Source organism: Biomphalaria glabrata, chromosome 12 (genome assembly GCF_947242115.1).
Source record: "Biomphalaria glabrata chromosome 12, xgBioGlab47.1, whole genome shotgun sequence".
Taxonomy (NCBI): Eukaryota; Metazoa; Mollusca; class Gastropoda; family Planorbidae; genus Biomphalaria; species Biomphalaria glabrata.
Genome location: NC_074722.1, coordinates 12,275,003 through 12,301,418, shown reverse-complemented (window position 1 = coordinate 12,301,418; position 26,416 = coordinate 12,275,003). Strand labels below are relative to the sequence as shown.

At 37.5% G+C, this 26,416-nt stretch overlaps 1 protein-coding gene across 11 annotated transcripts in view; it reads left to right on the top strand.

Moving 5' to 3' along the window:
• The window catches only part of LOC106056144 (tetratricopeptide repeat protein 28-like), an 88,261-nt gene that overhangs the window by 49,073 nt on the left and 12,772 nt on the right, over positions 1-26,416 (top strand). For 8 of the 11 annotated variants that reach the window (XM_056005993.1, XM_056005991.1, XM_056005992.1 and 5 more), the window contains exons 5-11: positions 17,113-17,260; positions 19,011-19,153; positions 20,311-20,440; positions 21,318-21,497; positions 21,881-24,007; positions 24,836-24,976; positions 25,814-26,091. In XM_056005993.1, coding sequence (XP_055861968.1) covers positions 17,113-17,260; positions 19,011-19,153; positions 20,311-20,440; positions 21,318-21,497; positions 21,881-24,007; positions 24,836-24,976; positions 25,814-26,091 — 3,147 coding nt within the window. Of the gene's footprint in view, positions 1-1,397; positions 2,102-17,112; positions 17,261-19,010; positions 19,154-20,310; positions 20,441-21,317; positions 21,498-21,880; positions 24,008-24,835; positions 24,977-25,813; positions 26,092-26,416 lie in introns of all 11 variants that reach the window. The other 3 variants (XM_056005998.1, XM_056005997.1, XM_056005996.1) reach the window with 1 other exon arrangement.

Below are 26,416 nucleotides of genomic sequence, written 5' to 3'. Positions count from 1 at the left end.
AATCTAGATCTAGACAAGATCTAGATTCCTTGACTAGTTCTAGATATGATATATATATATATATAGTCTAGAATCTAGATCTACATCTAGACTAGATCTCTAGACTAGTTCTTGATGTAGATCTAGATAGAACTAAAACTAGAATATAGAGCTAAAATCTAGAACTATAATTCAGACTAGAGGTAAAATTGGAATCTAGGCTAGAACTAGAACTATAGTTTAGATATGGATCTAGACTCTTGATCTAAACTAGATCTAAATCTAGATTTAAATTTATCTAGATCTCGATCTAAAATCTAGATCTCGAATCTAGATTAGGTCTAGAAGCTATAATAGATCTAGACTAGGTTTAGGTCTAGACTAAATAGACTGTAGATACAGATCCAGAACACTAAATCTATAGCCTAATCTAGACTAGATCTAGAAATCTAGAAATAGAATCTAGATCTACTAGAGCTAGATCTAGGTCAATATTATGATCAGGATTAGTAGGCCTACTACTGGGTTATAGTGCACTTATGCTGTTCGCATCACATTCACTTCTTGGTGTGAGACTGCTGTTTGCATAATAAATAAATCTGCATCCCTAAGCTATCAGAAGATAAACTATTTTCTTAATGGATTATAAATGTAAATTTTGTTCAAATTGTTTAATACAATTAAGTCTGGCCTCTATTTATTGTAATTTAGATTGTTGTCAAATGTATAGCCTAATGAGGATATGTGAAAACTGCGCGCTATAAAAGTAGTTCGTTTTTTGTTGTTTTTTTTAAACTTACAATTGAAACGAAGTTCGTATTAAAATTATTTTAAAAACAACATTTGAATCAGTATTGTATTCCATGAGTTAGTTAGTAAATGGAAAATCTATTTTAAAATGATCCATTGATACTTTTCCATTGTGATCTTAGATGCAAATATTTTGTCCCTATGCGCGAATCTATGAATGAAGCTTGAGTTATTAATGAATCAGTCTGTGACCTTTTTACAAGACTTACCTCCCCTGAAGTTTTTCATTTGAAAGTTATGTCATTTTTTGAAAAATCTGGTTGCATATATAATTTTAAAAATTAGATGGTTTACTTTCGGAAAAGAAAAAAGTAGCCGTTGCATCATAACTTTGAATGATCTAAAATGTCCGATTTTCATTTTCTCTTCTTGTTTCTGAGATGTAAATGTGACGGACGGACAGACAGGCCACACAAAACTAATAGCGTCTTTTCCCCTTTCGGAGTCCGCTAAAAAATGACTAATGAATTTTAGTTGATATGAAACTCTGATGGACCACTGTTTTCTTTATATGTTAGTCATGTGTCCACTTCGACATTGATAGCCTGATGACCGTTTGATGCTCGTAGTACTTCTTATGGTTATGTTGTCTACTTTAACTTTGATAGAATATATAGGCCTGTGACGATCGATTCAGTCGCGATATTAAAAGCGATTTGTATGTCAGATGACTTCGAAATTAAGCACAGAACAAATCCAAGAATAGAAATTCAAATACTTTAATTCATGACTGCAAACTGAAGCCTTACACAGACAAAACAGAAACATATGCGGTGTAATTTGGATGTACAATCAAGACCGCTGGATGTTTATGTCACTAATGTGTTGTCCACTTGATGACTGTTGTGTTATTAAATCATTACGCCAGTAGTAGTGCGTGCCAACCGGACACTGCGCCAACGCTGAGGTTGTTTACTTACAATTGACCTAACGACATCACTGATGGAAATGTACAGATTATGTGCTAAATTCATTGAGAGCTGGTCTATGTGGAACTGGCCGTGCTCACTTCTCTTCGGCAACAGTGCTATGACTCTAAGAAGCACACAGTCTGAAAGTAGCTTATGAGTTGATTTGTTTTACGCTTATTACGATGACGTCATTTGGCGTTTTAAACAAACAGAGGCATGTCGCCTAATAAGTCAGTGTTGTGCCGGTAAACAAAATATGTCGATACCTTCTTCGTGAGAAATTCACTTTCTGATGAAATGATGGGGCCGTGCATCAGATAAGTGTGAATTCATGCCCTGAGAATTGGAGTATCATGATGAAATGGTCTTACCATACAAAACTTAAACACGGCAACCGAAAGGTAAGTTTTTTTTTTTCTTGAACTGTAGGTCTATAATGTGTGAGCGGGCATGTGATAACAATACAATCTTTTTCTACATCGCATCTTCAGCTAGGTTTATTGTATGCATTAATCGCTTATGAAAGACATTGTTTTAAAAGTCAAATCGTATTGGGACATGGGACAAATCCTAGTTGTGTTGTACTTTATGAACTTACTAACAACTGAACATGTTTTGGTGACTTACAGAATTATTGATCTTACAGAACAATCGATCTTACAGAACAGATGATCTTACAGAATGATTGATCTTACAGAACAATTGATCTTACAGAACAGATGATCTTACAGAATGATTGATATTACAGAACAATTGATCTTACAGAACAATTGATCTTACAGAACAATTGATCTTACAGAACAATCGATCTTACAGAACAGATGATCTTACAGAATGATTGATATTACAGAAGAATTGATCTTACAGAACAATTAATCTTACAGAATGATTGATATTACAGAACAATTGATCTTACAGAACAGATGATCTTACAGAATGATTGATATTACAGAACAATTGATCTTACAGAACAATCGATCTTACAGAACAGATGATCTTACAGAATGATTGATATTACAGAACAATTGATCTTACAGAACAATTAATCTTACAGAACAGATGATCTTACAGAATGATTGATATTACAGAACAATTGATCTTACAGAGCAGATGATCTTACAGAATGATTGATATTACAGAACAATTGATCTTACAGAACAATCGATCTTACAGAACAGATGATCTTACAGAATGATTGATATTACAGAACAATTGATCTTACAGAATAATTGATCTTACAGAACAGATGATCTTACAGAATGATTGATGTTACAGAACAATTGATATAGAACAGATGATCTTACAGAATGATTGATATTACAGAACAATTGATCTTATAGAACAATTGATCTTACAGAACAGATGATCTTACAGAATGATTGATATTACAGAACAATTGATCTTGTAGAACAATTGATCTTACAGAACAGATGATCTTACAGAATGATTGATGTTACAGAACAATTGATATAGAACAGATGATCTTACATAATGATTGATATTACAGAACAATTGATATAGAACAGATGATCTTACAGATTGATTGATCTTACAGAAAAATTGCTCTAATAGAATAGATTGAGCAAATACAACTATTGATCTTAAAAAACATCTATATAATACTATAGAGAATAAATGATCCAATAGAACAAACAATTCATTACTCAGAAATACTGATCTTATTTTGCCCCCTGAATTTGAAACAAGAAAAACATTAAAAACATTTTAAAAAAAACTACCTTCATTAAACAGCTTGAAATAAAATAAAAAGAAAATATTTGTAAAATCTTTACTCAATCCGGGTATCGAACGCATACTTCAGCACCGTCAGCTCGATGTCGCAACCACGTTAGCCATTTAGCTAAATCTAGAATTCTGTAAATATATAATTATTTGCTGGTACTTTTATTATATAGAACTAGATCTAGATCTTAACTTCTGATTTAGAGCTCTCAAGATCTAGTCTAGATCTAGAACCTATATTAGATTCGTAAAAATATTAGCAAATCTTAGATAATCTATCAATAATCTGAAAGCAACATTCAATTTAATAAACAATTTGAAACATTATAAATTAACGGTCAAACTAGAGTCTCCCCAGTGTGGCCAACGAGTTAGTCATTCTTTTCTTAGCGATAAACATCAACTGTCAAATTGATAGGAACATCGTTAGAGCCGTTTTGAAGTTGTGACTTGAATAGAGGTATTGTAAAACACAAAAAAAAGTATCCCAAGTCTTCTGAAATATAAGTTCATTCATACACATTCACTGCGCCCACAAATGCAGTTAGTTTTACAGTCATGGAGTCAGGAACTTGAGATTGTTCGACATTAATTTTACATTAATCAAAATGATCCTCCCCCCCCCCCTCCAATTTTTTTTCCCAACCTTAACAGTCCTACCAGAAAAAAAATGTGCAGACGACAGCTCTGCCGCGTGAGCATTTTGATGGTATGCCATTAACACATCTCGGTAACTATGTTAATGATTTCAGTGACTGTGTATCTTAGTCAGTAGAGATGAATGCATGATTTACCTGGCATTAGATAGAATTAAATTCTAACCCCCCCCCCCCCAACCTTATACGTAAACGCACATGTTTTTTTTCTTTTTCTGTTACAGCCCCCCCCCCCCCCCCAATCAATGATAATGACCACATTTTTGCCCCGTGAACATACTGATAAGTGGGGCATATGTTTAGACTGTGAAATTAAACAAGCACTTTTTAAGTAAAAATTCAAATTTCAACGTCTAGCTAGTAAAATCTTATGTCAGAAAACCTAGTAAGTATAAACATAATAACCGAGGTGAAAACTCATTTGTAGTCAAGTTATGCACTACCACTAGACCTAGATCGACATAGTCAAGTAATACACAAGTACTAGACCCAGTGAACGACATAGTGTGTAACCAGACTTATTCGCGTCATTCAATCCTCACCTAGATCCAGAGCCTCGGACGACTTACGAGGACGTCACTGTTTCAAATTTTTATAGGAGGGGGTGGGGTAGAGTTTTTTTGCCTGGGTACCTTATCCCCCCCCCCTTTTTTTTTATAATTTTTTTTTTTTTTTTTTTTTAAATCTTATTCGCGCCGCTCTAGTCATCCACTACCCAGGCTCGTATCCATACACACAGGACTTGGTACATATGACTTTCCCCACCGCTTTCATAAAGGCCTCGGGTTTGTATCTTGTTTGAAAACGGATTTATTGGGATCGCCCGGGCGTGACGGCGATCTGGTTCAAGCTTTCCCCCCCCCCTTTTTTTTTTTTCGTTTACTTTTGACTTATTGGCCAGGTAGGATCATCCCCACCTGACGTCCCACTGTCAGTGTACGCGGCGACTCTTTGTTGACTTCATTCTAGAATCAAAGAATCTGAAACAGAATGCATCGCTTCCTAGTTATGTGTCCCTCTCATCTCATACATCTATAGAGATCTATAGAGATCTAGTCTCTATGTCTAGTTGTGTTTTACTTTACATATAGAGATCTGGTCTCTAGGTCTAGTTGTGTTTTACTTTACATATAGAGATCTGGTCTCTAGGTCTAGTTGTGTTTTACTTTACATATAGAGATCTAGTCTCTATGTCTAGTTCTGTTTTACTTTACATATAGAGATCTAGTCTCTATGTCTAGTTCTGTTTTACTTTACATATAGAGATCTAGTCTCTATGTCTAGTTGTGTTTTACTTTACATATAGAGATCTAGACTCTATGTCTAGTTGTGTTTTACTTTACATATAGAGATCTAGTCTCTATGTCTAGTTCTGTTTTACTTTCCAGAGATCTAGTGTCTGTCTAGTTGTGTTTTACGTCACCTATAGAGATGTAGTCTCTATGTCTAGATGTGTTTTTTACTTTATCTCTATAGATCTAGTCTCTATGTCTAGTTTTGTTTTAGTTTATCTACAGAGATTCAGTCCTTTGCCTAGTTGTGTTGTTCCCATATTCCTTGCTGCTGTGATAGATTCCATCGCGATAAATTAAATCGGAACCTTTGCCCTCTCGTGACACAGCTGACTTCCAAATAAATTAACTACAGAACAAATCCTAAGATACATATTCAAATACTTTAATTATCCAACAAGATTACCACGAACGTTTATAGAGCCTAATTGAATCACATAACATCTATTTGTTAAGTCTTAACTCTAACTAGCAAATCAACGAATCAGTTATCTGTACCATTTTAGGTTACCTCCCTTTTGTAATATTTACAAACCCTAAATAGTAGGCCTACTATAGTGATTGTTCTTGAATTGTACCATCCGGTCTATTTCTGTTTTTACAAAGCGTATATCAACTCACTTATTTTATTTTATTTTACATAACAACACAAGAATCAATAAAAAAAAAATTAACCAATTGGTTATTGGTAAAAAGTAATTAATTATTTTGCTTGGTATCTCGAACAAGGAAAAGAAATTGTACTTCACTGATTTTGTGGTATAAGCTGAATTTTGTCCCCTTTATAAGTCGTCGCCTGAGTCTTAGTGAGCATAATATTGTTACGTATTTCTGAATCTTCTGGCTAGATGTATTAGTTGTCACACAAATAAAAACACAGCAAAGAACTTGACGACTAAACTTTCAGTTTCATATAACTTTAATGACTATTAACTCTAACAATTCGTTACTGTAACATGTAGCGTAGAAGACTGTACAATATCTGTCAGTTTACAGTTAGCTATACTTCGTTGCAATTCATCTCTTCACTTCGTTGCAATTCATCTCTTCTCAACTTTCCTCGAGCCGTATTCCACAGAACAGACCAACGACACACTTCCCAGTGTCGCTCCAGGTCTCCCAAAGCTGAACCAAGTCGTACTCAAGTCTACCGAATCAGAGCCGCACACGTCTTACATCGACTGTATCGACTGTAACGGCTCAAGTCCACTGTAGTTCGCTGTATAGACTTTAGCGACAGTAGTCCACTCCAGTTAACTCTACCCTAGTTAACTTGCATCGAGTCGTACACATTTCTCTTCCACAGAGCCTCACACGTCTTACATAGTCTGTCTCGACTGTAACAGCTCACTCACGACTCCATACGACTGACTTTCACATTAACTTTCTGGCTTATATAGAGTCCCTAATCGCTTCTCCAAAGTTGCACAAACACTCCTAGTATCCTCTGGAATAACATGTCAGGAAACGTCACATCCTGTCTTTATTTATACACGTAGATTCCAGAAAACATCGGCTGCAGTGTCATCAAGTCGGGGTCACACGTAGTGACCTTTATCTGTCACTGTTCATTAGTAACTGTCCCCCTACTTAGATCTGTTCGTCCCCTGGAACAACACGTGTGGACACGTCACATCCTGTCTTTGTTTGTACATGTAGATTCCAGGGAACACTAGCTGCTGTGTCATCTCGCCGGGGTCATACGTTGACCTCTACCTATCACTGTTCATTTGTAACACTATGAAAAGTTCATGTTATGCTCACTAAGACAATATATATATACAATTTTCCATGTTCATAGACTCTCCTTTAGCAAAGTGGTTATTGTGTTGGCTTGAGAAGGCTTGAGCCATGAGTTCGAATTCATGTCGTTCCCCTTTTTTTTTTTATTTTTACAAATGTTTTTATTGTTAGTCTAGATCTTTACAAATTTAATTACTTGACTTATCTAAACTAATTGGTACAACTATGCTTAATATAAGCTTTTTTTTATTTTTAAAGTATTTAAAAAAAATATATTTTCTTATTCCTAGCACATGATCGCATGACGTTATAACGATAGTAAATGACTATATTAAGCTCCTAAGCTCTTGCCGTGGTCCTGCTGGGGGTTTGGGGGTAAGAACGTAATGATCTGGGGGCCTGTCTGAAACCTTATACAGACAAAACACAACTACTTGTGCTGTATAGTTTGTGTGTCTGTGTCTGTCTTTCTCTGATACATATTATACAAGAAGGGACAACAGATGTTTATTATTTTACGTGGGAACAAATCTTTTTTGGTTTATTATTACGAGGTTGGGGTGACCTATATTATTTAATCTATTCACTTCACCCTGGAGACTGGTTTCATTCTAATGGAAGGGTCTGTACTAGTACAGACTATTCAAATGGGACCATTTGATGGACCGTCTTGACCACTGACATCCAAGAGAATGGTGTGATGTTTTGTCTTCTCCCAATTGAAATCGTCTGCTACACCGACCTTGATGACCTTGGCTGGTTAATTACGTAACTGGCTTTGAAGTTAACGATCGCCTTTTGACCATCTTTCTTCTTCGTGAGAAAACGCCACTTTCATTGACCTTCTTAAACGTATTATTGATTTTTTTCCACATACGAGTTCGATTTTATTAGTATACAAGTAGGTCAAGCAGAGGCTCTCTAGACGAAGTTCAGGGTCGAGGAGGGCCTTTTTTTTTACTTTTAGTCATTGGTGTAGAGTTGAGTCAATTAATTAGTCACTTGGTCATCAAGTCACCTGGTCATCAAGTCACCAAGTCTGACTTCCAGTTGACTGTTTGTGTGAACTAACTTGATGGGCTAACTTTCACGACCCTTACGTGGACGCTGGGGGGAAAGGGAGAAAAAAAAGGAGGGTGGGGTCATCTACGCCACACGCGAAAAGAGTTTCTGGTTCTGTTGTCCAGATGTTACAAACCTGTGTTCTACGTCACGTTGTTTGCTGTACTAACCCGGGAGAGCCCCCAGGGGCCAATATTGACCGCCGCTGAGACGGGAATGTAACGAACGTTTGATGACGTGACGTGCCTATATAATTAGGGCCGTAGTGGGGAGGGTATATTTTGTGTTGTTTTCGGTATGTTAGGTTTGAATAGTGGACGTTACAATTTAAGGTGAGGGGGGGGGCGTTATAAAAGTAGGAAGGGGGGGGGGTGTCAGAAGAGTGGAGACCAATCAAATTTAAAGGTTTAAATTTCTACTCCAAACTACGATGTTCAGTAAGCAATGAAGCAGTGCTGAAAAGAAATTGTTGGATCTCTATGGAGGCTTTTTTGGGATAAGCCGAATGGAAAAGCTGCCTTTGGTTTTATGCTGTCCGTCTGTTCGCCTAAACGTCATGCTTAGATCTAAAAACTTAATTTTCCTGTCGCTCGTTTCCTGGAATGAGTGGTGGCTGAGTGGTTAAGCGCTTGGCTTTCGAATCTGTGGCCCTGTGTTTGAATCTCGGTGAAGACTGGTGTTTTGAATTTCGGGATTCTTAGGGTTCCCCTGAGACTAACTAACTCTAATGGGTAACTGACTTAAGTTGGGGAAAGTAAAGGCGTCTGGTCGTTGTGCTGAATACACCCTGCGCGTTAACCGTTGGCCTAAGAATCAGATGGCCTTATCCATCTGCCCTATAGACCACGTGGTCTGAAAGGGGAACTTTTGCGTTGCCTAGAAAGCAGGCTGGGAGAGAACTCCAAAACCTTACTCAGTTTGATCAAAGTTGGGTTATGGTTTACAAATATCGTTTTGGGCTGCGAAATGTGACATTAATAGCATGTTTTAAAAAAATACTTTGTTAGCATGCTTCACGACATTTAAGTGTTATAAAGCATAAAAAAACTACAAATAAAAGGCTCATTAGAAAATAGTGTAAACGGTTTTTAAATGGAAATAAAACGCTCGACTAAGCAACGCGCTCCTATTGCTGATCGACTCGGTACGTTTTTTTAACGGTCTGTTGAAGTCAGTGGACCAACTAGGTCTTTCTAGATCTCTGTAGTCTGAACACGGCTGTGCGGAAAATGGATCGGTTACACACATTTGCTAAACACTGGTCATTAGGGGTACTGTTGATAATTGAGCTAAATTGCTGGTTGAGTTGCTGATAGAGCCGTAACTTAGCCAAACAACGTAGCAAGATTATTCATGTCCAAACTATTTAGGTCCACATTGAATAAGAAAATTTAATAACACTTTGTACGTGCGTTAAAAACAAACAAGCAAAATAAAACAAAAAAAACACGAAAAACAAAAAAACAAAATATTTTAAAAACAAAAACAAAGCGTATAGGAAGTGTAGAGGGCACAGCGTCTTAAAGTGGTTAACTGGTTGGCTTCCGAACCTGAAGTCCTGGGATTTTCAATTTCATGATTTTTAGGGCGCCCCTGAGTCCACCCAACTCTAATGGGTACCTGACTTAAGTTGGGGAAAGGAAAGGCGGTTGGTCGTTGTGCTGGCCACATGACACCATGCTAGTTAACCGTTGGCCAGGGAAATAGGAGACCTAAACATCATCTGCCTTGTAGACCGCAATGTCTGAAAGGGGAAACGTCACTATGCGAAGTGTATTTGTATCAATTAGTTTGGATTAGTTATGTAATTAAATTTGTAATAGATCTAGACCAACAATAAACCTGTGCGATTAGAAATATTTTTACTAATTGTTTTTGTTTAGTGCTATTTCTTGCCTTTAGCTTTCTCGTCGCTATGATTCTATCACTTGTCTGGACCAAGAAGGGGGGAAGAAAGAAAGGGATATCTGGGTGAATTTTACTGTAATCGCTTGTAACATTCATTTTTAAAATCAGGGGAACGACCTGAATTCAATTCATGGCTCAGACATCCTCAATACGACGTACTATCCACTCTGCTAGTGAGGTAGTTATGAAAATAGAAGATTGTATATTTGTCTATTGTTTGTTGGGAAACTACAGCGGCGACTTATAAATGGGACTAATTCAGCTTATACCGCCACTTCAGTCAAGTACGATTTCTTTCCCTTGTTCGAGATACCAAAAAAAAAAATTAATTATCAATAGCTAATTAACTAATTGGATATTTTTTTTATTCTTGTGTGGTCGGGTATCTTTAATTTTTTTTTTTTTTTTACTTTGAAAAATTATAACGGTCAAACTAGAGTTTTCCCAGTCTGGCCAACGAGCTAGTAATTCTCAACTGTTAAATTTCTAGGAAAATCGTTAGAGCCATTTTTGATATCAGCGTCCGCCCTCCCTCTATGAAGGAGTGACTTGAATAGAGGTATTGTAAAAAAACAACTTTTATTTTATATAAAATGTAGGTTAGGGGTTTGCTTTGATTGTGATTCCAGCTACACTTTGAAACTGTCCATCCCTACCATTGAAACCATTGGGTGGTCGTGTGGTATGCGCTTGGACATGTCGTCATGACGTTAGGGCCGGGACGAAATTATCTTTATTTCTGACGGTACGCTTCAAACGTGGACCACGGATACGTCGCCAGAGGTGTGAATGAACACACTGAAGCAGGGGTAGCGTCAAGTCAGGACAATGCTAAGACTGAAGTTCAAACCCCTCTGCCAATGTTGGCAGTGCAAACCACCTTTCATCCTCTGAAGCTTGTGTACGTGACCATGTTCCGGCATTCCCTTTCTGCTCCATCCTTAGAGAAATAAACACCAGTGCGTGCTATAGAGTGTCAGGGAAATGGTTGACCGCGTACAGTGACCCATGGTCATGTTTGGCTCATAAGGCGTTCTTCCCCCTAACTTTTAAAAATGTCAATGGATGGAAGATGGCACGCTGGTTCTGTCCTTTATAACTCTTTCTCTCCTAAATGACGATACCAACGTTGAGTCCACTAGAATGTGGTAAATAATTACGGAGAGAAAGAGTTAAAACCCAAACGAAGTGATTAAGTCACGAGGATGTAGTGGCACTGATCGATATCGTATATTGATGTTAATTTATCTAGATCTTAAGTTGATTACTGCTAGGCATCTAATAACCACTCTAAAGGTTATGGGACGCTTGTGTATGTGCGTATGTTATCGTGTACATGAGTGTGCGTGTGTGTAATTAAAACGAAAGTCTTGAATTAAAAAAGATTAGCGTAGTACAACGTACACACACACACACACACACAATCTTTTTTATTTCTATTAAGACTGCTTCTCCGTCTCTCTTCCTGTCTCTTTCTTTCTCTGTGTCTTTCTGGGTGTATGCCTTTCCTGTCTCTCGCTCTCTCTCTCTCTCTCTCTGCTGTGTCTCTTTCCTTGTCTCTCTATCTCTGCCTCTCTCTCTCTCTCCTTGTCACCTGCCCCCCCCCCCTCCACCTGTTTCCCTCACTTACTCTTTTTCTTTCCACACTGACCTAAACATTTTCTATTTTGAATGCATCTTGTCGCGGCCACTCAATAAGATATGTGTATGGCGGAAAAAGGAAGGGGAGAGGCGAGTGTAGTTCACCTCGAAGGTTTAAAAAATGGGGGGAAAGTACTCTGAGGACTTGATTAGGTCTGGGGAACTGAAATCATTTGAGTCGCCCGAGGCCCTTTTAGTTGACTAGGTACCTGGGCTGGACAGGGCAAAGTAAACGCGGTGGGTCTTATACTGGCCAATCAACACACCTGTAAGACAACGGCCACGGAAAATAGCCGGACTTGGTCATGTATGTTCTCAGGAAGACGCGTTCACCCCGAGCTGATATCAAGTCTGGTCAAAGTCTTTTACACGTTCTTTCTCCCAGTTCCCAGTCTCAGATCAAGTTGAAACTTTGTTCAATTATTTAGAGTTGATGACAACATAGGAACCAATAACAAAAGTTAACTAAATAGTGAATCAATTAGTCGTCATCAATTATTGTTGTTTTATATAGGGAAACTGGGATAAATCGGTGACGGGTGACACGTGACAATAATCACAATTATGTATTGAATTAGGTTGTTCGTTAAAAAATTCGACAAAAATATTACTAATAAGATGACAAAATACATCTACACTGACTTGACAAATTCTAATATTGCTCTCTTTTTTTGGACAACAAACCTAGATGATGTTGCAAGTTTGTTGTTACATTTTGAGTAATTAAAAATGAATTACATGATTAATTCAAAATAATTGATTATTTCTCTCAATATCAGAGAGATTTTAAAAAGTATTTGTATATTTAATAATTTCTGTTTCATCCTCCTCATTATCGGAGACATCGCTAGTGTCACTCACTTTGACCACATGTCCCCCTTTAAAGAAATGTTCCCAATAAAATCTATCGTTGATTTGATCTTACGGAGAGTTGAAAATACATTCATTGATTGGTATACGATTATAAAACATAGGTCTCTTCTTTTAAAAACATTTCGTTTTTTTTTTAAATAATATTATTACAATAGTTGTTAATTGTTAAAACATGTCGGATTTAAAATAAAATAGAAACCGTTTCTTTTTCTAAAAAAAAACAAGCATTTTTTCCCTCCACTTTTGAGTCACCCTCTAATAGGTGTCGCTCGTTGCGCTACGCACCACTGACGTAATCATAGTTACGCTACTGCTTTATTATCAATATTGTACCGGGTGGTTCCCTGAGCAGCCAGTTCTCTACATTTCTATATTTTATCTTTTTAATTATAATCCTTTTTTTTTCCTGTCAATCAAAGTGAATGAAAAAGAGCTTGTTTCTTGTCACGTGTAGTTTTGTAGAAGAAGAAAAAAAAAAGATGTGAATTAACGTTCTTAGCACACGTCTGCTCTGTTGGCTCAGATTGCATGAACCAAGTTATCCTTCTTTCATTGAGCGATTAGCTAGTACATGCTGGGTTGTGTCCCTTCCACTGAAGATTTGAGTCCACACTAATAGGCTCTCGTCCCCACCCCCACCCCCTTTTTTTTTTATCCTTGTCTCGTTTTATTTTTTACCTTTGCAGTACAAAGTAATCGAATCATGGATAATTCTCATCTAGATTTAAAATGAATGCAGTTTGTGTTGTACAGGCAGACTTTAAAGGTTTGGTAAAAAAAAATAATATAGGCCTACAGTGAAATAAAGATTCTGAAACATTTAAATGATGTGGTACGTAGATGTAAAACAATTTGAGTTCAACAAAATTTACATCAAGATTGACTAGAGCATAGCGCTATTAGTTTTGTGTAGTCTATCTGTCCGATTGTCTGTTTAGAACTTAAAAAAAAAACAAAAAAAAACGAAGAGCTTTAATTATCAGATTCTCTGGTGCAACGTTTGGCTTCTTAAGAGAGAACCATTTTGTGACTTCATATGCATACAGTGAAATCATTTTTAAAGAAAGACTCCCAGAAGTTTTTTTATAGAATATACTACCAGGTCTGCTCTACGTTTGAGCCGCTTATAATTAATGTATACAGTTTTGTTAGTTCACAATATATTGAACTAAAAATATATATAAACGTTATATAGGCCTATCTGTTCATGGGTGTTACAGCTGGCAATAGTTTACCGTAAACATGCAATTGTTTTTTTTAAACACACAAAACAACTAAAAAGGCATATTGTATTCACATATTCGTACACCTTTTTAAAAACAATATTTAATAGGCAGTTCGTGTTAACTGCCATTACAGACGATTATTATACATATGTCTGTCTGTATATATACACAACATCTTATGTTCTCACTGGCCTTAGTTTTACAGTTCTTGCCTTTTGATATTATAGAATCACGTTTTGAATGTAGGGCCTACACATTTGTAGGGAGATGACATTGTGGCTATTGATAGTTTCATGAAAGTAACCCAAAATTGACGCTTCTCAATGCATTAATAATTACTTCTATAATTAGTCGCTAGTGATCAAGTCTTAGTTCAGAAAAAAAAATTAAAATGGAAAAAATTTAATTTAGTTTCTTCTAATGTTCGCTGTGCTGAAAAAAAAAAAAATCCAAACCTGCCCAAAAACATGCATGGCTGACTAAATAACGGACAGTAGGCCTACTTTTTTTTTATCATCCTTTTTTATTTATTATTTATTTATTTTGGGGGGGATTTTATTTTAAAACTCGAATTTATTTTTTTTTAGTGTACTTTTGTGTCCTTTTGAAACATTTGTTAGTGTCACTTTGATACCTTTTTTTTTTTTTTGTATACTTCCTTTGTACTAGATTATATATTGATTAAAAAAGTCATGCCATGTCTAGTTCTGTCCTGAACGCTCCGGGTCAGGGTTACTGTGACCTTAATAGCAGGTCTTGTTCTAAATTTGTTCAGATAATTAGACCCTGTTTCCCCGTGGCGATTAATGGAACATCGTGGGAAGATCAAAGCGCTCACAGTTAGGCGCGACCCAATCCTTAGAGATCGATGCGAAATATAAAAAGACAGAATGTTCGCCAGATTGATCTAAATACTAGAAATTATTATAATAATGAAATGCGAATCTTATTTTGGGACGTTTAATCCTAAAATAGCTGCTGACTAAAATGTGCTGTAGTTAGAAGTGTATGGAAGTGTCATGGAGCAGAACAACGTGTGCTATTAGCTATAGTGGGTCTCTTAAGTGATGGAGTTTCTGGCTACAGGAGTTTTGTCTTAGAAATACTTGGAACATGACTTATTTTAGTCACCTTTTTTTTTTAATGATAGTGTTCATAACTTTTGGCCAATATTTTGTGACCAACTTTTGAAGATTTGATCCACGAGAAATAATGTTAAAGACTTCAAAATCTTTGTTTTTTTTTTTGTTTTTTTTTACATTTTTTTAAATTGCTGCCTGGTCGTGCGGTTTGCGCGCTGGACTGTCGTTCAGATTTATCGATGGTCCAGGGTTCAAACCCTGCCCGCTCCCATCCCCCGTCGTCATGCGGGAGGCTTGGACTAGGAAGTAATTATCTTCAACTCTGAAGGAACATCCAAAACATGTCAAACATTTTACAAACATTTATTGCAGCCCCTCATGCTCCTCTAGTATATTCAATAATCGTCTTGATGTCCCGGTTTCAAACCCTGCCCGACGCTCCTCCGACCCCACCTCTCGCCCTCGAGCCGTCACGCGAGAAGTGTGGGCTAGGATGGAATAATCTTGAATTCTGAAGGAACATCCAAAACGTTTAAGACATTCAATGCTCTCTGGTCAACTCTCTTTTGTGGACATGGGAGCAGGCAGGGCCGGTCTTAGGAAATTGGAGACCCTAGGCAAAGTATATTTGGTGGCCCCTTATGAAATATATATATATATATATATATAAATGTAACGAAAAAAAAAACAAGAAGAAATAAGTACTCAATTTATTTAAAAACCTGCCTTTATCAATACCTAAATTTAAAACAAGAACTGAAATTCATCTAGCGCTATTTCCATACCGTTTCAGTTGCGCACCGATGTAATAAATCTTTAACAAGCTGTAAGTCTCGAAACTAAATGTGTTATTTAGTCAGTTGCCAAGTTTGCCTATGCCTAAGTCCGGCCTCGTATCTGGGAGAAGCATCTGGAATTAAATCCCAATTCAAAATTCTTGATCGGGATTTGAACTTGAGCCCTCTTGTTACGTTGTCAAACGACCAGCCAACACCCAACTAGCATTCCTTATAATGCACACATACACAATGGTCTATTGAAATGAATTCATCTTCAACATGTGTGATGAAAGGTTTCCCCAGAAGTCATTCTCTGCCTTTATTGTTCAATAAGTTGAAGTTAGAGGTTCAGTTTTGGTCGCTTCAAATATCTTCTAGAGACGATACTTACGTCACTCAACACTATACAGATGTACGTAATACGGCGGGGGGGGGGGGGTGTCTTACTGTCATTAGACAATCAACTTATGTCACTACGTAATCCTCTGCCAGTCCTCCTCCGTCTCGCCGGGGTCGGACACCAAGACGCGCGGCTCAGCTGCTAGAGGGGCTTTCAGGAGGCTTGAAGTAGCAAAGCTAAGGGCAAACATCTTCTGCTGGGACATCGTCTGCTGACATTTTGCATGAATCCCCGGACAAGTTCGCCCAGTACTTGACGCTAACCACCCCCCCACCATCCCCGTGTCTCACTGGCATGAATCATCCAGTTGAGTTTCTATACCCCGAAATTTTCTTTCCGTTAGGCTTTTTTTTTTTTTCTCAACGCAGATTATTTTGTAAAGTTTGCCTAGCGCAATCGTCACGTTGTTGACCACGTTATTGTCAACAGAGTGCGCCACGCGAAAAAAAAAATGCTAATCACTTGTCCACGAAGGCATCTCTCGAGTGGGTCCCTGTATCCCGTCGTCTTCAATGCCCCTCCGTAATTGCCAGTTTCAAGTTTACTTGTGTTTGAAGTAATTGCCTTTTCTTGACTTTCTTTTTTAATGTCTGAAGACTAAAATGTGACGTGTTTTTTTTCCTCTTTGTAATCGCAATGATTGTTTAAAAAGTGACTTCTGAATTACACATAAAATCGTTTTTCAAGCTTTATAATCTAGGTCAGTGCAAGCTTTGTGCTAAAACAATGAATGATCGAAGCAGATCTAAAAAAATCAACTTAAAATAATGTTTTTTTTTTTTTTTCGTGTTGACTTGATTAAAAAAAAAGTAATTAGAATAGCTTAGCATTAACTTTACAGGGCACTGTCTGGTGGCTACTGAACTGTAAATCTCTTAAAATACATGCTACCTCTGAGCTATCCATTGTAAACATGTGATGTTATAAAATCAGGAGATAACTAAAGTAGGCCAACAATATGAGACTGTACTATCCATAGTAATTTTTTTTTGTCTGTTTGTTTTCAGGCCTATTTGAGGGAAGGAGTGGCACTTCAAGAGCTGAGTCGTCATGGAGACGCTTTGGCAGCATTTGCGTCTGGACTGGCTCAGGAGCCTGGGAATGGCCAACTGTTGGATAGTTTGGTGGAGGCGGCTCTCAACTCGCCACTTAAAGGTACATACATTTTATTTGGGGGGAGTGTATAGAAAATATATTGTCTTAGCGCAGACGGTTGGTCAAGTCTTTTGTCTCTGCTGGTCAATGACGCAGTCTTCAAAGGTCAAGTCCCTCCTTGATGTTCTCCACCTATTTTCTATCATGTCCCTGCCCTCTGCTCTGCTTTTTGCCAACAAGTCTCTGGAGACCAACTTGAGGCCAATCGCTGTGGAAGGCCTAAAGAATGACCTGTGATGTCACAACCTGTGGACTGTTTAAATTTAGACCAATAGCTAGTTTGCCACAGGTCATGCCTTGGTCCCCTCAACTTCTTTCTTGGAATCTTCTTTATGACCTGTACAATTGTATTAGAAATGAAGGTTATACCTTATAACCTTGTCTACACGTCTAAACTTTTCCAATTATTTCCTTATTATTTTATTTGTATTTTTTGCACAAAAAAAAAGTTTTGTGATTAGCATGCCCATTGTTAAAATCCAATTCTGTTACAGACATTTCTGCACATCTTTTCAATTGTTATATACTTTGTGTATTTTAACATTGATGGTAACATCCCAATTTAATGAAACATGCAAATGAAAAATAGTTTTCTTAGAACCACTTATAGTGATGACAAACTAGGCATAAGGGTCTGTAAAAAGAAATCTTAACAAATATATAACTCTAGTTAAGCCAATTATAATTAGAGTATGCTCCACTGTTCAGGACCCCTAAAATTACATTAATAATTGCTAGAACAGACACAAAATATTGGTGAACTTTATAACAAATGAACATTCGCATTTGGCTTGAGAAACACCTTAGTAAAATCACTAAGTTTAGAGACACTTTGAGACAGATGACTTAAAATAAACTATCTGTAATGTATGTGTCAAGGTCTCATTGTTTGGATAAATATAATGTTTACAATAAATTAACTTCAAGCATTGGCTCATACTTCTAGTAAGACATTGGGATTTCCTTAGTACTAAAAATATATTTTAAGCTAGTTCTCAGCAATCGGAGACATCAAGAATGGGAAGATAACTAGGTCAATTGTTCAGTTTTCAAATAAGTTTGTGTACACTTTTGTAAAGTCTGATATTGAAATTAAATTATATTGTGAATTTATAGAATGTTTTCTTTGTTTGTAGTGTGTGTTGTGTGCGTTAATAGTGTGTGTGTTGTGTGTTTATAGCAATTTTCATGATTTCAGTGTGAGGATTAAATTTATTTCATAAAGAGGATTTTCGCTTTATTTCTGCTCTCAAGTATCTCTGGCAATATGGTGGAGTTTGGAAGATCAGACATAGTTCTGGAAATACCAGCACTTATCTAGTTCTTTACATGGTGACCTTAGAAGCTCACTTTACTTATGGTACAGGTTGGACTAGGTCAGATCTATCAATGTCTAGCTCTGTAGGCCTACTTCATATTTTGTACTGCTACACTGAGCTAGATCACTATCGAATTAGTCTTCTTTACATTGACACTGTGCAGTTGGAGACTCACTGATTTTGGAGACCCACTGATTTTACATTGACACTGTGCAGTTGGAGACTCACTGATTTTGGAGACCCACTGATTTTACATTGACACTGTGCAGTTGGAGACTCACTGATTTTGGAGACCCACTGATTTTACATTGACACTGTGCAGTTGGAGACTCAATGATTTTGGAGACCCACTGATTTTACATTGCACTGTGCAGTTGGAGACTCACTGATTTTGGAGACTCACGGATTTTGTTTTTATTTTTGTGTTGCAGAGAAACTTGAGCCCACCTTCCAGCAATTGGAGAAATTTGGCCTTAAGACCAGCCCATTTGTTATTATTGCTGTTGTTGGTCAAGAGCTAGTAGCCACTGGTCACTATGGTGCTGCAATGACTATTCTTGAAGCTGCCTTAAAGGTGAGGAAAACTATTTGTGTGACAGTGTGAGTGTTTTTTCATGTGTGTGTGTGTGAAAGTGTTTGTTTGTATTCCTATGTTTATGTGTGAGTTCATATGTTTTTGTGTGTGTTCATGTGCTTGTGTGAAACATTCATTTTGTGATACATTACACATTATCAAATAAAAAAATAAATTGAAAAATACCTGACCTCAATTCTTCTTTTGTTTAAAAAAAATAATAATAATTATGGATAACAAATTTTTGCTGACAATGTAATTGATGAAGCATTCTTCCAAGGGTTAATTGGTAATGCAGTTTGTGTATATTGTTATGTTACCAAACTAAATGGCTGACTCTCATGGGATGGCTCATGTGTTATGTGCTCTAGACTGTTGTTTGATAGTCATGTGTTGTGTGCTCCAGACTGTTGTTTGATAGTCATGTGTTATGTGCTCTAGACTGTTGTTTGATAGTCATGTGTTATGTGCTCTAGACTGTTGTTTGATAGTCATGTGTTATGTGCTCTAGACTGTTGTTTGATATTCATGTGTTATGTGCTCCAGACTGTTGTTTGATAGTCATGTGTTATGTGCTCTAGACTGTTGATTGATACTCATGATTCTCCTGAATACAAACACTGTCTGCGACTATAACCCTTCCTGTCCTGCAGGAGGTTTGGGATAGGATGAAATTATCTTCAAACCTGAAGGAGCATTCGAAACATAACAATATTTAAGGGTCGTGATGGCTGAGTTTTTAAAGTGCTTGGCTTTCAAATCAACATTCTTGGGTTCAAATCTCGAAGACTGCAATATCTTAGGATGCCCCTAAGTCCTCCAATTCTAATGAGTACCTGGTATTAATTAGGAAAAGTAAAGTCATTGGTCTTTGTTCTGGCCACATGACACCCTTGTTAACTATTAATCATAAAAACAGATGACTTTACAGATCCTCTTCCATATAGATCACAAGGTATCTAAGGAGTACTTTGCTCTTTTTCACTCTGTCCAATTCAGACGACAGGCTTTTTGCTATCTTTTTAAAAAAAATAAACATTGCCCTCTCTGTTTTTGAAAGCCTTTTCTTTTGCTGTTAGTATGTTTTACCCATATTTTTACTTATTGTGGTAATTCAAGTTTGTACAAAATCTTTTTGTTTCTTCTATATTTCACAGGTTGGGACATGCAGTCTGAAATTAAGAGGTTCTGTTTTCTCTGCACTGAGCAGTGCACTATGGGGGCTAGGCAACTTGGACAAGGCTATCTACTACATGCAGCAAGACTTGGCTGTAGCCAAAACTCTTGGTCAGTTGAATGGCATTGTATTGAGTCTTTATCTCAGTCTGCTAGGAAAATTGAAAAAAACAAAAAAAGTATTTTTTACACCATGACTTGCAATATATTCTATTGTTTCTATAAGTTTTCTTTACTAATAAATTCATCAAATTTGTTTCAAGTAGGTAGAAAAATAAAGTTGTTTTTATTCAATATTCTTAAGATGTATAAAGTATTGTTTCATAAAATAATTTGTAAAATGTCATGGCCAATTTCCAAGGCAAATTTTCAAGTTCTGGTTAATTTAAATATTTCCTAAAAGTATGTCACTAAACAGTATAATGTCTTACACATGAGCCAATGATTTAATACCCAGCCAGGCTGTCAGCCAGTCTGAGTACATATTAATGGCTTGATAGTTGGATTATATTTATTTAAAATAAGAATAGCTTGATAGTTGGATTATATTTATTTAAAATATATCAATCAATTTGTATAAAATCTATATGATTAATTTTCAGTTTTATTACATCTATAAAATATTTATTTAACATATTTAGTAAATCCTCTTACTGTTGATCTATCATTGAGATTCATTTAAAAAAAATCAGTGGTTTTTTTTATGGATTTATCTTCTTTTTTATGTAATATCTAGAGTTAGTACCCTAACTGTGGCTTTATCAGCTTTAAGAACCTTAAAGCCAAAAAATGAGATGAACTTTGAGACTCTTGATCAGAAACACTTGAATTTTTTCACATGCTGTGGCAATGTCTCTGGTCTGCAGTAGGCATGTTTCCATGCATATGCATGTTTTCACCATCACTTAATCTGAATCTCTTTTGTATGGGTGACACATTTAAGTCCTCGACAGTGTCATCAAAATAAACTAGTTTGTTTCTCTAACAGGAGACCAGGAAGGGGAATGCAGAGCATATGGCAACCTGGGCTCAGCCTGCTTCACCAAAGGCCATTACAAGGAGTCACTGGCCAAACACAGGTTTCAGCTGGTCCTGGCCATGAAGTTGAAGAATCGGTCAGTGGCAGCAAGTGCTCTGGGCAGTCTAGGACATGTCTATACAGCCATAGGTACTTTGTTTTTATTTCTTATCTTCTTAGATTATGGTTTAGAATTGTTTTGTTGAAATACATTCTTTCACCTTCACATAAACGTTAGTCTGATAAGCCTTTGGGGCATCACACAAGATATTTCTCCCCTTTGTCTTTTTCCTTGGATAGAATCTCATTCAATGACAGGTCCATTCATTCTTTTATGTTGTCTTCCAAATTGTTTTCTCTGTCTTCCTTTTCCTCTGTTTCCTGGTACTGTCCCCTGAAGAAAGGTCTTTGCAAGCACTGAGGACCTTGTGATATGACCATTATACTTATCAGCAACTATTGTTTGTTTACGTGTTACATGATTTTTGAAAGTTCATTTCTATTCTTTTCTTTTTGTTCTATTTCATAATCAGGAGACTATCCCAATGCTTTAGCCAGTCACAAGCAGTGTGTGCTTCTGTTGAAACAGTCCAGGGAATATCTTGCAGAAGCCAGAGAAATTGGCAATGTTGGTGCTGTGTACCTGGCCATGGGCAACTTTGAGAATGCAGTAGAGTGCCACCAAGAACACTTGAAAATTGCTCGCAGCATGAAGTCGAGCATAGAGGAGGCAAGGGCTTACAGCAACCTAGGTAGTGCCTACCACTACAAGAGGGACTATCATAAAGCCATGATGTTCCACAAAGAGGTGCTGAGGATTGCAGAGCAGGACAAGAACAAGACTCTGGAGGCCAGGGCTTATGCTGGGCTGGGACATGCTGCTAGGTGCTGTGGTGATGTCTTGGCTGCCAAAACCTATCATGAGAAGCAGCTGGACAACGCCTTGCAGATCAAGGACAAAGTTGCAGAGGGACGAGCTTGTTCAAATCTGGGTATCATCTTTCATCAGCTGGAGGAATATGAAGCAGCATTGAAACTTCACAAAGTTCATCTGAAGATTGCCATGGCCTTACATGACAGAGCTAGCCAGGGGAGGGCATATGGCAACATTGGGAATGCTTATAGTGCCCTTGGCAAGCATGAGCTAGCTGTCAGTCAGCACAAACAGGAGCTCTCCATCTCATCGGAAGTCAACGACAGGCATTCTGAAGGTGCAACTCATGGCAATCTTGCTGTGGCCTATCAGGCTCTTGGAAAAACTGAGAAGGCTCTCCACCACTACCTTTTACATCTGAGTATTTCTCGAGAGCTCAAAGACTTGCCCAGTGAAGCAAGGGCCCTGTGTAATTTGGGCAACTTCCATTGTGCCAGGGGCAACCACTCCAGTGCTGTGTCTTTCTATGAACAGTTTCTGTCTTTGTCAAAGGATTTAAATGATTCTGAAGGGGAAAGTAAAGCTTGTTTTAATCTTGGCTATGTGCATTTCAACCTTGGAAATTTTAATGAGGCTGTGAAGTACTACGAAATGGATTTGTCATTTGCTCGAGACAGGAAGGACAGATTAGCATTAGCCAGAGCATATTGTAATCTTGGTTTGGCGCACAAGTCCCTAATGCGATTTGATGATGCTTTAGAATGTCAGAAGAAATGCTTGAGATTGATGGATGCCTTAGAAAACACACCCGGTAAGCTCCGTGCTTTGGGAAACATAGGTGATCTCATGTTGAAAGTTGGGGATATAAATGAAGCCATCAAGATATACCAGCAGCAGCTGACACTGGCTAAACAGTGTGAGAACCCTGACTTACTGGCTACTGCATATGGGGCCTTAGGATCGGCACACAGAATGCTAGGCCAGTTTGATAAATCTCTGGGCTACCATACTCAGGAGCTGACCATTCGCCAGGAGATCAGTGACCTTCGAGGAGAGTGTCGTGCTCATGGGAATGTCGGTAATGTCCACATGTCCCTTGGAAACTTTATGACTGCCTTCAAATGTTACCAGGAGATGCTGGAGCGAAGTAGGGAGCTGAAGGATCACCGCCTGGAGGGTCAAGCATGTGGCAATCTAGGCATCACAAAAATGAACATGGGCCAGTACGAAGAGGCCATTGGGCTTCTAGAAGAGCAGCTGGCCATGCTGGAGCAGAATTATGGCCCCACAACATTACAGGATAAAGGGAAAGCTTTTGGAAATCTTGGTGACTGTTATGAAGCTTTGGGTGATTACGAGGAGGCTGTGAAGTGGCATGAGCAGTGCTTGATCATTGCCCAGCAGACAAACTCCCTAACTGACCAAGACAGGGCCTACCGAGGACTTGGTAATGCTCACAAGGCCATCGGCAATCTTCAGCAGGCTCTTGTCTGCTTTGAGAAGCGTTTGTTTGTAGCCCATCAGACTAACAGCGCCTCGGCTAAGGCTTCAGCATATGGAGAGCTGGGATGTCTGCATAGTTTACTGGGTAACCTAGAGCAGGCCATCGCATGCCTGGAGCACCAACTGTCTCTGTCCCAGGAGATGGGTGATGCCACCTGTCAAGGTGATGCTGCATGTGGACTGGGTGGAGTTTATCAGCAGATGGGCAAGTATAATACTGCCTTGACCTACCATCAGATGGACTTGAGGATAGCAGAGGAGACGAACAATACTGCATGTCAGTGTAAGTACTCTTAAGTTTGTATTTCTTTTTGTTTTCTTGCTATAATGATGATACATTCAAACACATTCGTTATTTAGGATTAAATATTCTATATTTTTATTTACACTCATATGAAATGCATCATTTATTTTTGATGGAATACATGCAATTTTAAAATATTAAAATAAAGAGTTGTAATATCTTTTTGATATGACTTGTCATTTAGTAATTCTCTAAATAGTTAGAAAAAGTTTTTTCCTATTTTTTTTAAAGGCAAAATACAGAGTTTGTTGCTCCCAAACTTTTGACCTATGTTTACCCCTTTTATAATTTTTGTAATGCTGAGTATCCCCCTCCCCCCCCCCCCACACACACTTAAATTTAACAGAACCTGATAAATGGGCATCTTAAAAAAGTCAGCATAATTAATGAGGTGCAACACATATCCCCGCGCTCCAAGACACTCTTGCTGGCAATGGCGAGTCTACAATTTTTCCACTAATTACAGGAAGAACATTTTCTAGGGTACAATAAATGTCTTCCTAAAGAATGAAGGGATTAATTATGTACACTACGCACACACACACACATGAAATTTTTTTGCCTTTGGGGGGGGGAAAGTCCCCCCAAAAACACACACACACCCACCCCTCACCCACCCCCGAAAAAAATCCTGGCTTTGCCCATGGTACAGGTACACCACTTTGGGAGACAATGCTCTAGAAGTTTGACTTTTATTTCAACCTGCATTCAATCAGAAAGATATATTTTTGTCTTACTATTGGCAGCTTTGAAATTTTTTTTTTTGGTTCAATTTATATCTGTTTCTTTTTTATTTCTGCTCTGCAGGTCGAGCCTATGGTAATTTAGGATTGTCTTATGAGTCACTTGGTAACTTAGAAGAAGCAGTTCGACACCAAGAGCAGCACCTGAGTATAGCTGCACAGATGAATGATGGTGTGGCTAAAACTCTGGCATTTAGTAGTTTAGGTAAAGAGAGACACTGACACTTTTCTTACAGACCAAAACATGCATTTTATTATAACATTGTATTATATTATATTAAAACATTTTGTGGTTGGATATTAAGGTATTACATTTAAAAATAAAAATTGTGCAATAAGACTAAGACTGCTTTATTGATCCTTATGGAAAGTTCTTGTGATTACAAGGACTCTTTTATCATATAAAAACAACACAACAGAAACTTACACATAAGTAGGACAGACACAACATAAAGAGTTCATTCAGCGACTACACTCAGGCATCTTGGTCTTTTTCATGTTTCCTGATCAAAGGGTGGCATTGATAAAGTCTGACCGAGTAAAGTACGAATGAGTTTTTGTACCGCTCTGTTCTTGCCTTGATTGACAGAAGTCGCTCACTTCGCAATGACCTGACATAGTTATGATGGAGCAGGTGACTGTTGTCTTCTAAGATTTTTCCAATTTTTCTTAGACATTTCTGTTCAAAAAGTTCATTTAAATATGATAATGTTGTGAGTGATTTTTGATGCCCTTTTTATAATGTTTTCTAGGCGGCGCAACAGTTTAGATGAAGCCTTGCCTTGCCAACAAGTTATTAACAAGTTAATATATTATTTAAATAAAGATTTCAACTTTGAATTTTGTTTTAACAATATAAATTCCATATATGATGTGGAAAAGTGTGCAGTTCAATGGGTTTCTATAGTCTTGAAATACTGCACTCAGCCTTAATCTTCTGAAGACATTGCCATTACTATTATTGTTTTTTAAAAAAAAAGATTTATACACTTCATCCTCACTAAACACTTGGTAACTAATCACTTGAAATAAAACATTACAGGCCGAGTCCACCACGCTCTAGGACATTACCCTCAGGCAGTCCAGTACCTTCAGCAGGGTCTCCAGATTGCTGAGCAGCTGCGCAGGAGAGAGGATGAAGCCAAAATAAGACACAGGCTTGGCTTGGCACTCTGGGCTGCAGGTGACCTGGACCAGTGCCAGCAGCAGCTCCACCGGGCAGCTGACTTGTTTGAGATGATACGTCGTGAGTCCCAGTGCAGTTCTGAGTACAGGCTGTCATTGTTTGACCTGCAGACTGCATGCTATCAGACATTACAGGTCAGTTGTGTTTGTATGTAGGTCAGTGTAGTGATCAGTGAAACTATAATCTGAGAAGAAGTCACTGAGAAGCTGTCTCTTTCATTATTGGGTTGGAGGATAAATCTAAATGTAAGCTTCTTTCATGTTTGAGGTGTCTTCAAAGTTTCTTTATGGAATGAGATTATTTCCTTTCTATAAAGCTGTAACCTAAAATTAACTTGTCTGTTAGAAAATTACATTCTTTTGAAATATATAAAAAAAGCAACTTCAGCTTGAAGTAAAAAAAAAAACACTAGCAAAATAAATTTTAAAAAATCAAATTTTTATATATTGAGCATTTAAC